The sequence below is a fragment of the Eleutherodactylus coqui genome, chromosome 13 (assembly GCF_035609145.1).
Source record: "Eleutherodactylus coqui strain aEleCoq1 chromosome 13, aEleCoq1.hap1, whole genome shotgun sequence".
In the NCBI taxonomy this organism is placed as follows: Eukaryota; Metazoa; Chordata; class Amphibia; order Anura; family Eleutherodactylidae; genus Eleutherodactylus; species Eleutherodactylus coqui.
Window position 1 is genome coordinate 58,215,791 of NC_089849.1, and position 18,166 is coordinate 58,233,956.

At 40.3% G+C, this 18,166-nt stretch overlaps 1 protein-coding gene across 1 annotated transcript in view; it reads right to left on the reverse strand.

The window, feature by feature from the left end:
- The window catches only part of LOC136588664 (fer-1-like protein 4), a 123,755-nt gene that overhangs the window by 76,136 nt on the left and 29,453 nt on the right, over nt 1-18,166 (reverse strand). The window contains exons 5-14 of the mRNA XM_066588059.1: nt 16,738-16,829; nt 13,593-13,637; nt 9,669-9,824; nt 9,387-9,444; nt 7,789-7,920; nt 6,274-6,336; nt 4,684-4,768; nt 2,769-2,925; nt 2,237-2,420; nt 845-1,031 (exon numbers count right to left, since the gene is read on the reverse strand). Of these exons, the coding sequence (XP_066444156.1) occupies nt 845-1,031; nt 2,237-2,420; nt 2,769-2,925; nt 4,684-4,768; nt 6,274-6,336; nt 7,789-7,920; nt 9,387-9,444; nt 9,669-9,824; nt 13,593-13,637; nt 16,738-16,829 (1,159 nt within the window). The remainder of the gene's footprint in view (nt 1-844; nt 1,032-2,236; nt 2,421-2,768; nt 2,926-4,683; nt 4,769-6,273; nt 6,337-7,788; nt 7,921-9,386; nt 9,445-9,668; nt 9,825-13,592; nt 13,638-16,737; nt 16,830-18,166) is intronic.

The following is an 18,166-nucleotide window of genomic DNA, read 5'->3' on the forward strand; positions in this document are numbered from 1 at the left end:
ATATATAACAAAGTATTGAGATGCACTTTTGTTATTGACCAAATACTTATTTTCCACCATAATTTGCAAATAAATCCGTTAAAAATCAGACAATGTGATTTTCTGGATGTGTTTTCTCATGTTGTCTCTCATAGTTGAGGTCTACCTCTGATGCCAATTACAGGCCTCTATCAGCTTTTTAAGTGGGAGAACTTGTACAATTTGTATCTGACTAAATACTTTTTTCCCCACTGTATACTGTATATGGTGGTATATTCAACGTCTTCACAATTTTACATTGATGAACATTTTTCTGAAATTGTTCCACAATTTTCAGACAGTTTTTCACAGATTGGTGAACCACTGACCATCTTTACTGTGCCTCTCTAATATGCTCTTTTTATACACAGTGACTTAGTAGGAAATTGACTCTCAAGCTGTTTTTCATTAGAATTACCGGTACTTCCATTTCTAGCCTTTTGTTACCCTTTTCTCAAGTTTTTAGAAATGTGTTGCTGCCATTAATTTCTAAAGAAGTTGATTTTTTCAAAAGAAATAGAAAAATGTCTCACTTTTTAATTCTGATGTGTGTTCTACATTCAATTGTGAATAAAATATGGTTATATGAGATTTCCAAATTATTGCATTCTTTTCTTCTTTACATTTCACACAGCATCCTAACTTTTTTTGAATTAGGGTTGTATTATTTTTTCTGAGGCGTAACAGTAGGCCCTATGCCATAATCCCTTGACAATTTACAATCCTTGGCCTGGTTAAAACAAAGCCACAGACCTGCAAGAACTACTGTATATGTAATTTTTATATATTGTATAAGTTAAATGTTATGAATTGTTTTTAGTCTCACCATTTTTACTTGGGTCCGATATCTGTTGAAGGTCAATAAAATGAGTGACTAGAGCAATATCTCCAATATGAGCATCATCTAGGACCTGAATCTTCATTTTACGAACAAGGGGTGGGAAAAGCTCAATGAAACTAATTTGTTCATTCCATTCAGGTATATTGGTGTCACTTTCTACAGACGTTTCTCCCTAGAAGTTAAAACGTTAGGAGAAAATATAATTAGAAAACTACTGATCTTGTGATATTTCTTAAGTTAATTCTAAATTATAATGTAAGCTACCACTAGTCTAAATTTCCATTAAAATATTAGCATTTAAAGTATACCTAAATTTTCAACAACGTATATGCGCACAGCCTGTTCACGGCTGTAATCCCATTGACGCTCTCCGGAGATCGGATTCAGGACTTCAGGAACGCTATAAGCCTGCTAGGATACAGGGTGCCGGTGGACCTTCTAGGCAGGAGGTCCGGCCGAGCACTAGGTGAGTGCTAAAAGTATCTCACATTTTTGAAATTTGTTTTGAGTGAGTAGGCGCTGATTTCTGTTTTTCTATAAATTTTCAACAAGTTTTTTTTTATTAAATACCAGGTTTTCTTTACCCACTCATTTCCTGTTGTTTTTACCCTGTTTCATGTCTTTAAGTTCTTATTTTCAGGTAATATTCCCCATTTCTCTGCTGTCCTGCTGTTTTCAATCCACTTTCAGGCAGAGGGCATGTCACAAGGCTACCACTCTGGCAGTAGTTCACTGTCCTGCACTTCCTTTCCCTGATTTCCCATGCTGTATTGCTCTGCCTCTAGTCCAAGCAGCAGGAAGACAGTATCTGAATGCCAACCCCTCTGCTCTCCCAGGATTATTCATGCATTCAGAAATACTCTGCCAAATAGTAAAGCCAATATAATGTGTGTATATATTTACACACACACACACACACAGATGCTATAATAGCAATAGGGTCAGAAATTGTTGAGAGTGCAAACACAGGGTCTGCAGGTATGTTAGCAAGTGGGTGCAAGGGAGCAGCATGTGAAGATAGCCCCTCCCCCACATCTTAGTGTCTCAATAACTACAGAATTTTAATACATAATAACAGCCAGTGGATTGCAGAGGAGCTGGAAGGGAGGCCCCTATCGGCAGCCACTTCAAACTTGATGTACAGTTGTAAAACAACAACATTTTTAATGAAAGTATATTACAGAAATTAGAATAACATGAGCTATTAGGTGAGCATAAATTGTCTGAAAAGTTAGCGCCTCTGTAAGGTATTTTTTAGATGCTGACATTATATATGGTCCATTGACAGCAGACTATCCGATAAGGTGTCTTGCATAGCTTTGTGTTATATATTAAGCCCAGTCATATGTGAGCCATAGTAAATGTAATGTTATATACCTGTTGTCCAGCAAATGTAACTTGGACGTAGGGATCAATAAACACTTTCTTCTCTCCCATCATTTTGGAGAAGCTGCCCATAATGCCATCACTCATACTGGGCAGTCCCTCTGCCTTGTAGATTTTAACACATAGTCTTGACCATGGCCTCTCAGCTGGAATCCTCTTGGGAAGCAGCAAATTTCTAGAGAAATAAAGTTTACACAAAGTAGACAACAATAAGAGGTTATTTGCATTTTTTGGTTATATCATAATGTTTGCATATCTTCGGTTCTCTTCTGAATTTGCTACATAAAAGTCAAGGTTACACCTATAATTATTACTTAAGAGGTTATGCAGGATTTTACATTTATGGCCATTGCCCTTTGACTACAGTTCCTTCTGCTTTTGTAAGGAGATGTTTGGCTTGTCAGATTTACTGTTGTTCTCGATTATACAAACTATGGGCACTGCATATTTAGCAGCAATAGAAAATCTTGACAATACAAAATGGCTTTTGATATTCAAGGAGATATTTGTAAATTACACTTACTTTTCCACATCATCATTTTGGCTGCCAGTAGATTGAGGAGCTGTCGTGGAATCTCCCCTTGTTAATACAGACAAGTTGCATTTTACAAACCCTTTTATGCCCGCTCGGGTGTCTTTTGGATCTGTGATAACTGCCCATTTATGCAGAAATCTATGATCTGGAGAGAATGAAGACCAATCATGAAATTTGAGTTATGGGTTAAAAAATAAAATCTTTCAAGAGTCTCTAAGAAGAATTTCTACAATTTAGGATACTCCTACATTTCAGACAGCTGTTTTGCCTGACACCCCCAGGTATATGCACACTCCACCAATCTGGCATGTGTTTTGAATATAGAGGTTAAAGAAAGCCAAGAACATAAGGATCAAGCAGGTGAAATCCAACTGCCTAATCTTTATCTCCCCCAACATTTGCCATCGGGGAAGAGATGGGAGGCCCCCATACACGTTTGGTTATTGTCCGGTCCAGCTAAAATCTGACACAACAGCGGTTGTGAACCCACCATGCACAGACTGATCTGACTGTGGACTACTCCTAATAGCAGAATCTAGAGTCCCCTGGCTTTCACCGTTTAACCCCAACAATTGGGATCTGGTTTTTGCTGCAGGGACCCCCAGGCCATTACCCCAAGGGTAGTTGCAGTTCTGCGACACTGATAGGTCAGGAGCACTGTGGCATGGAACAGTGGAGCAGGTAGAGACATAATTGATATATAATAAAGCTTGGATTAGGACAGAGGGAGTTCTTGTGTAAAATAGGCAGAGAGTCAGGACAGGAAGCAAACATATATATTATGGTCAAAGTAAAGAAAAAGATGGGAAAACTGGGTCATGAGGCACAGATCCAATATGGTCAGGATACAACGGCACCTTTTCAGAAGCCTGAACTAAATACACAGGTACCCACTTGGGTGGAGGATGCCTTAGATAACCAACAACTGAATTGGCTTGGGATGGAAAGGTAGGGTGCATATGTTGGCAATTTAAGCGAAGGGGGGAGCACATATACACCCCACAGATGGCAGTGACAAGAGCCCAGCTATGACATATGTGGCGGCATCTGCAGCAACTGAGAGCTGAAGAAAGGCAACAGCCACGACTAGTGAACAAGGAATGTAGGAAGGGCTGCCGGCCATCATCACTGGCTGTAATAAAATAGAAATGTTTGGCTGATCTATATCTAATGTATATGGACAAATGTTTGCACAGGAGACTTATCAAAATAAAATGTAAAAAAAATTTTTTCATACGATTTCTGCTTAAATATGAGAACTAGACGTTGCAGGCCCATAACAGTAGTGATCTCTGAGGAGTGCATACATTAAGCGCCAGTGGTGTGCACAGAAAAGAGGAAGCCCATGGCAAACACCAAACTGGGCTCCTCGTTGTGGTATTGGATTTTGACACCCCAGAAAAAAGGTCTGATCTGTGTTCCCCTCCAAGCCCTTTCTGTGAGGCTTGGACCAATTCCCCACCCACTGGCCTGCTAACAATACATTTCCTCTGGTGATGGGAGACATACACAGGCTCATGTCACCCCACATTAAAGGGATGGGACCAAACAGGGATGGCACCTTCTTCTCTCTAAGCCCCAATTTCAGTCACATGGTCTGTCATTATGGTATTTATGGCCAAATATTGGCACTACTTTGTTATGATCCTTCAAGATCAAATAGTATATTAGTAAAATGATGTTTCTCTGAAAAATTCTGGGGAAAACTGTGTAAAAGCAGGTAAATTGAAAGATCAAAGGAAGTATGAAGTAATCAAATGAAAAACTGCTAAAAAAAATGTCACAAAATGCGGTATAAGTAAAAAAAATTAAATTTAACACTGGTTTAAGCATTCTATTACTTGGACTATATTTAGACTAGAAGTATAATCCGTAATAACATAAAGTACATCCATATCTGTACCTTTGTGGTTATAGACAGTTCCCACATCAATTTTAAATGTCCCAAGACGGGAGCCCAGAAATGGAATCTTCTTGGAATGAACAACCTTCAAAGAAAACAGATTCTTAAATAGTTAATCCACAAAATCTCAGTTCTTGAAAAACATATTTCTTATTCTACATTACGGTCTATAATGTGGATGTTAAGTAGGTCAGACATGAGGAAGTCTAGGCTTCAACAGCAAGGTTGTTGCAAACTGCATCAATTTAGCGGCTTTGTGCACTTTTGCAATAATTTAACTGAATTAATTGAATTGATTAAAAAATCTTCTACCATTTTATATATTCAAGACAATAAAAATATTCCTTTAAGAATAGAGATAAGAGAACGTGTGGCTCGTTTAGAGCAATTACTTGATCAAGCATCGCTTTTTTCGAGTAACTGCCTAATCGGGTGAAAAGATTCGGGTGCGCCCTGTTGTTGCGGTGGGGAGTGGGGGGGGGGAAGAGAGAGAGAGCTCCCTCCTGTTCCCCCCGCTACCCCCAGCTCCACCCCCCCCCTTCCCCCTGGAATCTTTTCGCCCTAGTAGGCAGTTACTCAAAAAAAGCGATGCTCGATCGAGTAATTGTCCTAAACGAGCACGTTCGCTCATCTCTATTTAAGAACGTTCATAAATATATCCAGTGATTCATACAACCTACATAAACATTATTCAGGTTATTGTATAGGATATTGCTGAACATCAATGTGCACCCTGTGGAATTTTTTTTCATCTGACACCCCTTCCACCCCTCCTCCATAAGAAAAAAACACACTATATATTGTACTGATAAGCAGCCCACCTGTATTCTGCTTGTGTAGAGAGCAGTAAGATTACAGCATACCCACACCAGAGCAGCTTGGTAAAGAAATATTGTACCAGAACCAAGCTTATAACATAAATTACCAGAACTAAGCTCATAACATAAATGCAGCACGAGAACCAAGCTCAGTACATACAGACAACATCAGATCTGAGCTTACAACATAAATACAGCATAAACCAACCTCAGTACATAGATACAATTCCAGAACCAAACTCATAACATAAATAAAGCCCCAGAACCAAGCTCATAACATAAATACAGTAGCAGAATTAAGTAATTGTGTTGTGGGGGCGCCAATAGGGTGACTCTGGTGCTTTGGAATATCAGAAGGCAGGAAGCAGAGCCAGGAGGAAGATGATTCGTGTAGCTCCACAACACGCTGATCCACAGAGGAAGAAAAACGTATTGCTGGTTGGAACAGTTGAGGCCAGCCTACATCTGTCTGGTGCACCCACTGATGGTGGGTGCTCTGTGCAACCACACAGGTGGTACATAGCTAAGGCCGGCCATGGCTATTCATAGATTTACCATCCTGAAATATTACATTTTCCCTTAAATATCTGAAATATAGAAAATATCAGGCTTCCCCAAGTAAAATCAGCTGTTTGCCTGGTATCCTGAGATCAGGACCCAAGCCCCTTATTCTCAAATGAGTTGTGCATCTTGACACAATGCTTTTAAGAAAATATACTTAATGAATTGATATGGATAATAGATAAACAATCTTTAAATAAGAAGTACTTACATATATCTCTATCAGTTTATCAAACACAAGATCACGTGGCTCCTGGAATTCAAACAGGAAATACTATTGGGGGAAAACATACTTTGAATTAGAAAAACCAGATAACAGTTTATGAATAATTAGTTTCTTAATTAGTTCTGGCAATCAGCAAGTTAGTTTCATATACCTCTCCATATAAAATGTGCTAGAGTAAGATGTGCCAAATTTATAAGGAGGTGCATACTTCTTAATCAGTCTGGCACATTTGTCATGTGCCATGTGCCAGGATATTATATCTTGCCAGCTATCAGCTGGCGTAGCTTTGCACCATAAATTATGCCAGTATTAGTGCATAACAAATATTACAGAACTTGACCGTGTCTATTTCAATAAGCCTTGTGAAAACTATGGGAAACCTTTCACACAGGATGGAATTACGCTGCAGAACACACCAAATCCACAGGTCTAAGTGCAGATATTGATGCAAAATTGCAGGCAGGTTTTAGGCCATTTTTGATTCTGCATTAAAATATGCAGGTAGCCTACGGATTTTGGTGTGGAAATAACAACGGCTTGCAGTGCCTCCACCAGCCTATTCTCATGTGAAAGGTCCCCGAGGGTGCTATTACATGAGAGCCTGTACCATGATTTACCTTTTAATTGCCAGTGTGCAGCTGCATTGCAAGTTCAGCCGGTCAATTACTGGCAAATTACAAGTGTCAGCGGAAGCCTCTGACAGTCATGTAGTTGTACCTTTTAGAAACTATCTAAAGGTTTTTCACATACTTATGTATGTCATTTCTTTGGGAGTATAAATTTATGACCATTTTTGATACTCTCAAGAATGGAATGAACCTCAGAGCGGGGTTCTGGCATCAGTGGAGAATATGAATGATCTGAAGGAGGTAAATAGGGGTGTCCTTGGGGAGGGTGCCCAGGGGTTGTGTGGGGATGCCTGGGGGTGGGTAGGTCGGAAAATGGTACTGTCTGTCCCTAGGGGGGGGGCGCCCTGAAGGGGTGCTTTTCCCAATCATTGTTTTAAAGATTTTGTAAAAAGTCATACATTGATTTGAAGGAATGCTGCCATCCAATAGGTGGCGCTGCAGAGGTATTGTTTCATCTTCCTTATGTGCAGGTATGAAGGAGAGATAACACACAGGCCTGTCACTTCCTAGCACCAATGTAGAGATCATAAAACTGTCACATTCCCTGCCAGTGGACTGATTAAGTATTTACTTCTCTGCTCATCTTGTCTGGTATTGTTTAAAGTACAAATTAGTACTATATATACACACACAGTATATATCTGTCCCACCCAAATCTATTTCCCTATGCCTGAGGAGGGGCTCACTATAACATCATGTATTTTTGTTAGCCATTAAAAGGTATCATATCTATAAGATTACTTGGTTTCTCTTACTGAGAATGATCAGATTTATTGGAGTGTATTGTGTCCAGTGTAGGAGAATGTGTTGGTGGAATATTAAATGAGAATAGAAGAATGAAAAATGCTAGTTTATAAGACTTCTCGCTTACCTGATTATAGTAGGGAGTGTTAGTTGACTTCTGGGTTACCGTGTGTCTCTTCTCATCCCCAACCTTCACATGAACCACTGGATTAATATTTACTCCAACAAGTTTCTGAGCTTGTATGATTGTAACTGTAACCTTTAAAGAGATGTGCCTTGGTCAACAATATAATAAAATGCTTTTTATTAAATTGTAATGCTGAACCCAGTGTTAATGAAATTTCCAGAAATTCTGCGAGTTCAGAATGTACAAAGAAATTTGCTAACCCCCCCCCCCTCCCACACATACACACACACACACACCCTGGAGCAATGCCCCTCTCTGCAAAATACAGTGTATTGATTTATATTGAAAACCTAGCAGGAAAAGCTATTTACTACCCCCTTAACTATGTAAAATGATATGAAATTGAAATATATTTCTTTGAGTTATTTTTTTTTTTCACCGTTGCCCCCCCCCCCTCGTGGCTTACTCAGTCAAGACAGCCAAGAAAAGCCGATGGTAGCCAAAGTGGCACAGTGCCCAAAGCAAATTTGTTAGGTTTATGCTGCCTGAACTACATCCAGCATGAACCTGGGGGAAGCCTGTTGCCCTTGTAGGTGTTTTATTCAGAAATGCTGCGGCATTTCAGAAATAAATATACTTGAAGTTTTATTCGGAGTTGAGCTCCAAGTCACAGACTAAGGGGGGGTGGACCACGTCGACCTCTCCCAGCCTACTGCATGAAGAGTAATCGCTCCTGTCCATGCTTGGGTATAGGGACAGAGCTGTCACTCTGCATGCAGCCGCAGGGGTAACAGGCCTCCCGGTGATGGGTTCATGCTGCGTGTGGTTCAGGCAGCATGAACCTGATGACAGAATCCAGATGGCTCTGGGCACTGTACCACTTTGGCTACCATCAGCAGCATGAAGTTGATGACAGAATCCTTTTAACCCTTTCCAATCCACTGTCTGACCTCAGAAGACATTATGATTTAAGGCTGTACAGCTCCAATGTTGGAAGACGTCCGTCGTGGTTCTCTTACTATATATTGCCAGCCTCTCTGCTGTCAGAGCCTATCCAACATGTCACCTCATGCAGTACTGGCTTTAGCCAGCAGATAGCGCCGTTTTACAACGGCAGTAAAAAGAGTAAGCCCCCTAGGAAAACCAGGATACAAATTGGACTGGAAAGGGTTAATTGTAAAGACTGATGAAGGTGTCAGTGCCTGGGTCCTCACTAATCACAACTTTTGATATGTCTATATGACCTATGGCCTATGTCAGTGACTTTTTACATTACATAGCCCATACTCTACTGACAAGTGCTCCCCGAATGGTGCTTTCACATACACAGTTTTTGATGCAGTTTTTGGAGCTAAAAGGAATGAGAAATTTAAAGGAATGACTTATAGTTCTCCTTCCAGCTGGTTGTGGGTTCAAAAACTGCATCAAAAGCTGCCGTTTTCTTTTTAAAAAACTGAGTAAGAATAATTACAAAATACACATTATATTGCAAGTTTCCTCTGCAAAGCTCCGAGACTAAAAGAGCATATCATGGTAGACAGGATGTCCATGGGAGATAGGTAGCAAAACAGAAACTTGCACTATTACATTTCCCATACCTGGAAGTGTCTTGGCTTAGGATTCCCTGCTAAATCCCTAACAGCAACTGTGCACCGACTGTAAAAGATGAGCAGAAGGAAAAGTGATTATGGATGTGATTAATATCATAAGATTCTCGTCTACATCAATCATCCCACCAGCAGGGAGGTCATTGTAAAGTCAGAATTTGAGTTTTCTAGTAAATTCAGTGAGATTCCCAGGCATGGGAATTTAGTTTGATTCTGTTTTTTATTGTAAATACATCCTTAGGATGACCTTTATAAATCTTGGTTTCTGCATACCTCAAAACAGGGGTAAAACTGACCCCAGAAATTTCTATGTCAGTCTCGTCATAGGAATCGTCATCATCATCATCCTCCTCAGAGTTTTTCACTAGTTTCTTTCCTATGCGTACAGCAGCAATATCTTTTTTGCGAGCCTCTTCTTCTGTAATCACCCTGGAAACAATAGTTATGATGGTTAATACTATACCAGCTGCAATCTAGATGGAGATGAACTAACTTTAACTTTTATTTAGTATTAACAATATTTTTGGCATTTGGAGATGAAGCATTTGCCTGTTATTGTAGGTAATAAACAGGTTGAATATAATCATTTTCGTTCTTAAAGGGGTATCCTCATCTCAGAGTTTAATGACCTATCCATATCTCTAGCTTGGGTTCCCACCACCCCCAGCTCAGCAGTACATGGTTAGGATTACAGAAACAGCCCAGCAAACTTTGCTATGCTGTTTTTATAACTCCCACAGAAGTCAATGGAAGTTATGCAAAGAGCTATGAAACGGACAAAAACGGCAAAGCCCAACCGTACTCAGCTGTTTGGATTTTTACAAGGCCAATCATCCTAACCAACTAGCCATCTCATATAGAGCAGAGTCCCATCATGGCCATGTTAGTCAAGATGGAAAAATCCTGTTAAATATCTGTATTCTCACATATTACGGTCACTGTAATTCTCATACCAAATATATTCTGTATTGCCTTTATTAGCAGGTATTGTACAGCTTAATTATTTTTGTTACTTTGTTGTCTTTTCCAGACACTGGTTGTCTAGGATGTGCTTCTAGTCGTTTCTAATTAAAGAATGTTTCAACCCGAAATGTAAAATTGCCCCTACAATATTAGATTCTAAAGTGGCCATTCAAATAAAAGCAAAGTTATTGATAGTGATAAAAGGAACACTGATAAATGTAAGGTTATGGCGAGGAAAATCCATGTCACCATTACATACTAAATGGAAAACCACTAGGGGAACACTGACATGGTAAAGGACTTGGGAATTTTAGTAAACTGTATACACATGATGAGAACATTGTTTTCCTCTTTACAAATCACTGGTCAGACCACACATGGAATATTGTGTACAGTTCTGGGCACCGGTCTGCAAGCAGGACATATCAGAGCTTGAGCGGGTTCAAAGACGGGCAAGTAAGTTAATAAATTTGGTGGATTACAATACCCAGAGAGGTTATTAAAATTGGGGTTATTTAGTTTAGAAAAAAGACGTCTGAGGTGTGACTTAATAACTATGTATAAATATATAAGGGGACAATACAAAGATTTCTCCCATGATCTGTTTCTAGCTATCTTAATTAGTAGATTGGAGTTGGGAAGGAATTTTTTCCCCTAACGGGAGGAAAATTGTCTTCTACCTCATAGGGTTTTTTGCCTTCCTCTAGGTCGACATTGGCGGGGGAAGGCGGTGCGTAATAGACTGAACTAGATAGACATATGTAAAGACACACTATGTATGTAGCCAAACCTTCCAAATAGAGTGGGACTGGCCACCTACCCTATGTGTATTGGGCAGTGGTGATGGCCAATGTCAGGGGAAATTAGGGTTGGGTACATTTGGATTTTAACAAGCTCAATCCTTTTTTCTCACATGTGATAAGTAGTTGCTAGAGGTGTTAGAGGTGTCTGACAGCAGCAAATTCCCCTCTTCTCATTGTGTGTAAATGAAGGCTCAGCTGAATGGAGTATGCATGTGTGATTGAGATTTTGGAGGAATAGCTGATGGCTGAACAAGTGTTGAATAACTGAAACAAAAATAGTCTGGACAAGAAATTGTGTCCAGATCAATAAACACCCAAAGGACCAAAAGCCCCACTTAAGCCTAACCTTGCACTAGGGACTTAACTGAAAATGAGATGACACCAAGAGGACACAGACCGGACCAGAACCCACCGTGCAGAGGAATAACTGGCACCATGTGAGCGGAGGGGCTGGCATAAATGTACAACACTAACAGTTGATTGGCTGGCTTGGAGAACCGCCGATCAATCTAGCCCCACACCAGTGATGATGTGTATAAGTCTAGCGCAGAATGACAGGGTGCATGCATTGATAGTGTAGTCACATGGGCCAGAGCTGACATCGTGACATCACCACAAACCTGTAGGCTGGTTTTGTCTGGCGTACTGCAACAGTAAACTTTAACTCTTTCCAATCCAATTTTGGATTCAGGGTTTCCTAAACGACTTTCTCTTTTTGCTGTCATACAACGGTGCCATCTGCTGGCTAAATCCAGTGTGAGTGCACCAGCGAGGCTCCAACAGCAGAGTGTCTGGCAACAGACGGTAAGAATACCCTGTCGGATGTCTTTTGACATTGGAGCTGTACAAGCTTCAATCAGAATGTAGGAAGACGTCAGACAGTGGATTGGAAAGAGTTAAACAACATTGTAAAAGTGGTTTCACACATGGCGTTTTTTTTCCTGGAGTTTTTCATGTGTTTTTGCTTGCCCGGATAAGCTGCAGTGAGACGTTACATGAGAGTGAAATATGAAACGCACTACCATTGTGGTGATGGGCCAAATTGTGACATTTTAATGGTGCTTTTTAATGTTTTGGGTTTGTGTTTTTTCAAAATGCAACATGTGACAGGTCTGACAATTTTTCTGGCATTTTTTCCCTAGACTTCTCTATAGAAAATAACGAACACTAGAAAAAAGCATAGTACAATTATAACAACACAGTGTCACCAAAACACTTGTTAAAAACCGTGGAAATTCATGGTATTTATAAGCAATGCAAAAGAGCTGAAACAAAGTGCGTCAAGGAAGCCTAATAGTTAAATTATATTTGAAGCAATATTATTTTGATCTCTATGTGAAAATATTTACTTATTGCATGTAGTCATCAATAATACGCAAAGAACTGAGACCATATGTACCTTTTAGCAGAAAGACAATATGTTACAATCTCTGTTCATTAGTGTTCTCTCAATGGATTGCTTTCTATTTACCCTGAAAGCGATCTCCTCATCAACAGTAGATATGTGATTTATAGACTTCTATAACATGTACTAAAACTTACTGTACATACATGTGCATGTTGTCACAGGTCACCGGCCATGTTGGATTGGGCCCAGGGTGCGTCATGGTGTCAGCTCCAACCAATATGATCTACGCACCGGTGCATGCCCAGTGTCATTCTAGCGTTGGACGCTGACCTGAACTCTTCTCTGGTGGTGTGGATGGATTGGTTGGCTGGGAGGTTTGTGTCCCAGGCAGCCAATCGGCACTTGTCTTTACACATTTTTTCTGGCTCCTCCTCACAGAGGATGTTGGTTATACTTCTAGCATGAAGGTGTTTCTCGTCTAGTTGGCGGCTCCTGTCTTGTTATACAGTTTAGATAAGTCTGTCTGGCTTCAGTGTAATCTGGGGTGAATTTCCATCTATCTCCTGACTTTTTTCTATTTATGCAGCGGTGTACCATCTTGTTCACAGAGTGCTTGAATAACATCTAACTCTATTATTATACAGTATTATTGCTATATTCCGTGTTTCCAACTAGAGAGTTAGGGTTGCTCCAGGTTCCTGATGTGGGGTCGTCCTCATCAGGGTGAGTGCTCTGCTTTTAGGTAGCGTCTAATCGCATTGGTAAGTTAGGGTCAGGTTTCCCCATCTACCCCCTTCTTGGTGCGTTAGATTATTGTGTCTTTTTAGGACAATAAATTAAGTCTGATCCAGATTAGGTAATTTGCATTCAGATCAAGTGTAACACGTGTTTTTGGAATGGAAGTTACATAAATGACAACTAATTCTACCACTTATTGCAACTGTTCTGACAATAAGCTAATTGCTGTACATCAGGAGTCACTACCCCCCCTCCATTCATGATTGCCGTAGCAAAATATGGTATTATATGGACAGGCCATACTATTCAGGAAAACTTTGTTACTGAGGTTATTACCATACTTACACCTTTTCATCTTGAAAGGCAACATTTCGAATAATCAGTGCAGAGCTGTCAAAACATAATAAGTGTTATAATGTAATATTAACGAACATCGTATAGCATTTATTGAAATAGTCATAAAACTCTACTGTGTGCCTTGAAATTGTAGGAACAGGCTGCCAGTCTCCTATTGCTTTAGAATCTTAATATGCTTAAAGGGGTTGTCTCGCGAAAGCAAGTGGGGTTAAGTACTTCTGTGTGGCCATATTAATGCACTTTGTAATATACATCGTGCATTAAATATGAGCCATACAGAAGTTATTCACTTACCTGCTCTGTTGCTGGCGTCCCCGTCTCCATGGCTCCGTCTAATTTCGGTGTCTTCTTGCTTTTTTAGATGCGCTTGCGCAGATGGGTCTTCTCCCTTCGGCTCGGCTCGGCAGCAGCGGCGTTTTGGCTCCACCCCTTGTATGCGTCATTGCGTAGCTCCGCCCCCGTCACATGTGCCGATTCCAGCCAATCAGGAAATTGGTAATGAGAAACTGTACATCTGTCTATATAAGGCTCTGTTCACATTTCTGTTATATTTTTGCTCTTTTCCTCCAAGTGAGAGAGAAATGAAAAAAAAACAAAAACAGCATGCTGTATCTGTCACATAATGGAAACCAACGGTGCTTGATGAAACCCATTGACTATAGTGGATTCCATCTGGTTTCTGTAATGGTTTTCATTATTTTACCAGTAAAAGTAGCAGAGCATGCTGCACTATTTTTTTTTCACCATTTATAACGTTAGCCTGGACAGAACCACTGAACGGTAATGTGAACAGAGCCTTATCTAGTCATCATCCGAAAGATTAAAGTGACCTTCCAGTCCTTGACAAGCAAAGATGGTTGAATTATTTCTCTGACTACCTGATGCACACTGTCCATTAGTACGCATGGGTAGTCTAAGACACTACATGCTGCTGTGACTGGCCAGTACTGCCCATGTGAGCCACCGGTCAATCAAAGCAGGTGAAGTGTCTTAGACTAATGATCAATACTAATTCGCAGTGTGCATCAGGTAATCAGAAAAAACGCTTCAGCCATCTTTTTTTGTCCAGGACCAGGGGGTTGCTTTAAAGGGTTGTTTGGGAGTTGAAGAAACTGACCTAACTTCAGGAATTGGTATTAAAAAACATCATTGCCCACTTGTAGAATTCCCCGCTGCTGTGGTGCAATGCTCTGGTATTCCCCACTGGTCTTTGCTGCAGCTATGGCGTGGTCTACATCCTCATGACCGCTACAGACAATCACTGACATCAGCGGTGATGCTCGCATATCCTGCATGAGACTTCTGAAGTCTGTGATTGGTAACAGAGGTCATAAGGAACCATAGAGTGTCATCACTGCAGGAAAATAAGCAAAGACCACCAGAGTGTCAGCAGGGGACTGAACTAGTCAATCATCGATGATTCTTCTTTTTATAGCATTTTATGCTGTGTTGTCATTTGTTAAATGGAATGCCTATTGTATAAATCAAACCCTTGTGTTAAACATATTTTTAAAGATTTTTTTTTATTTTCGATGTCATGACCTATATTTATAAAAATAAAGAAAAAAATCTACAGTTTTCACACTGACCACTAAGACAAATGATAGGCTTCTTTTTATGTAGACAACATTTTTCAGTAGTCGTCTCATTATCACCACAGGTAGAATTAGAATTAAAGGTAACACCTATATATAGATAATAAAGCATCCACCATTCATAATAGGTCACAGCTCACCCTCCATCCATCCGAGGTCGGTAAAATGAGTACTCGGCTTGGTGGGGGGTAATAAATAAATTACTTGAAAGCACTGGTGAATAAGTTGGTGCTATACAAATAACATGATTTTTTTAATCTACTCCCCCTCCCTGCAAAATGACCCCTACAGAGGTCACAGAGCATGTCTAGAACACTCTGCCATAGAAGTCAATAGGTTCCCTCCTGTCCATTGTGTCCATGGCCTATGAGGCTGCTGTAAAACATATCTGTAACTGCTGTTAACCTGGGAATGGAGCTTGGGTCATGTTTAGCTTTAAAATAATGGTGGGTAAATGACAGCCTGGGGAATGTACAGTACTGTGTAAAAGTTTTAGGCAGGTGCGCAAATATTTTATTTTCAAAATAGGTGTCTGAATCCAAATGTATTCCACAGCAGAACAATGACCCTAAACATACAGTCAATGTCATTAAGAACGATCTTTTGCGTAAAGAAGAACGTGGAGTCCTGGAAGTGATGATATGGCTCCACAGAGCTCTGTTCTCAACATCATCCAGTCTGTTTGGGATTACATACAAAGACAGAAGGATTTGAGCAAGCAGACATCCACAGAAGATCTGTGCTTAATTTTCCAAGATGTTTGAAAAAAAACTGCCCTGCTGAGTTCCTTCACAAATAGTGTGCAAGTGTACCTAGAAGAATTGATGCTGTGTTGAAGGTAAAGGGTGATCACAGCAAATTATTGATTTGATTTAGATCTCTCTTTTGTTCACTCACTTTTGTTTCAGTCAATTTTATTAATTGACCGGAAAACTATTTAGACTTCTATTTCTGAAAGCATTTTTTGTTTGTAGCATTTCTTCCACACCTGCCTAAAACTTTTACACAGCACTGTATTTTGTCCTTAAATGCTCATTCTGCTGACTATGAGCCAATTTTCAATGTCCACAGTCCGTTTCCATGGTGAACAGGAGATATGAAAACAGATGAGAGTGCTCACTAGGATATTCCTGAACCTCCTGCAGACTACAGTGGAATGTGATTGTCCATTAGTGGTCACTAGAGATGAGCGAGCGTACTCGCTAAGGCAAACTACTCGAGCGAGTAGTGTCTTATGCGAGTACCTGCCCGCTCGTCTCTAAAGATTCGGGTGCCGGCGGGGGAGAGCAGTGAGTTGCAGGAGGGAGCAGGGGGGAGAGAGTGAGAGAGAGATTTCCCCTCGTTCCTCCCCGCTCTCTCCCGCTGGCACCCGAATCTTTAGGGACTAGCGGGCAGGTACTCGCATAAGGCACTACTCGCTCGAGTAGTTTGCCTTAGCGAGTACGCTCGCTCATCTCTAGTGGTCACCTCTGATCTGCAAATGGTGGGCATTGACATTAAATGTATTGTAATATAAAGAAATCCAAAGTCCATCTTACCTATCTTCCACTGCGGCAAAAAAGTCATCTCCAACCCATGCGCCAACTGCACCTTGTGCGGGTTGATAACGGATATCCAACTCAACATTAATCTGCAGTAGAGGGGTGCAAGTTAAAGAGACATTCGTTATACACAAAGATTATTGGGATTTACTGCCTTTTAAACCTATAGTGTAATAAAGAGAACTGTAATATATGTATAGTAAAAAAATGGAACATAAGACAACATTTCAGCTATAATTTCTGATATTCATTTATAAATTACAGAGTATATCTATATATTTTATACATCTAGGGTTCACATGTAGAGTTTTTTCTGTAAATCCAGGAAAAATGTTTTGACAGAAATGCTGCAAAAACACTGTATATTAATATACCCTTACCGTATCTTTGGGCATGCATGGAATAGCCATAACATTAAACCAGTGACAAGTGAAGTGAATAACAAGTATAAGGTTTGGAGAAACTTTAACAAAGGTAAAATTGTAATGATTAGATGAGTCAGGTTAGTACCTAGCAAACGTCGCCAAACTAAGGACAACGAGTGAACAACTAAGGACAACAAGTGAACAACTAAGGACAACCAGTGAACAACTAAGGACAACCAGTGAACAACTAAGGACAACCAGGGAACAACTAAGGACAACCAGGGAACAACTAAGGACAACGAGTGAACAACTAAGGACAACCAGTGAACAACTAAGGACAACCAGTGAACACATGAGGAGCAAAGGCTAGCCACCTGCTGAAATTCCACAGAAGAGCTACTGTAACACAAATTGCTAAAAAGCTACTGGTGGCTATGATGGAAAGGTATCAGAACACATAGGGCATTGCAACCTGCTGCATATGGGTCTGTGGCACGTCCGACCAGGCGGAGTACCCATGTTGACTCCTGTCCATTGCCAAAAGCAAAGCATCTACAATGGGGACGTGAGCATCAGAACTCACCCATGGAGTAATGGAAGAAAGTGACCTGGTCTGATAAATCACCTTTCTGTTTACATGATGTGAATGTTAGTTAGATATGTACCATCTACCAAAACATTGTTGCATGCCAAGTATTCACTTTCATTGTAACAGTATTCCCTAATGGAAGTAGCCAGATAAAGCATATGATTGAAATGGTTGGAAGACCATGACAAAGAATAACTTGGCCTCCAAGTTCCCCAGATCTTGATCTGATTGAGCATGTGTAGGATATCCTGGAAAAATAAGTCCAATCTCTGGAGGCTCCCAACTTTCAGGACTTTAAGGATTTGCTACTAACGTCTTGGTACCAGATACCACAAGACACCTTCAGAAGTTTTATAGAGTCGTTGTTTACACAGGTTAGAGCTGTTTTGGCGGCCTGAGAGTGACCTACACAATATTAGGCAGGTAGTTTCAATGTTACAATAAATCCATATGTTCCTTCTCGTTATCTTTT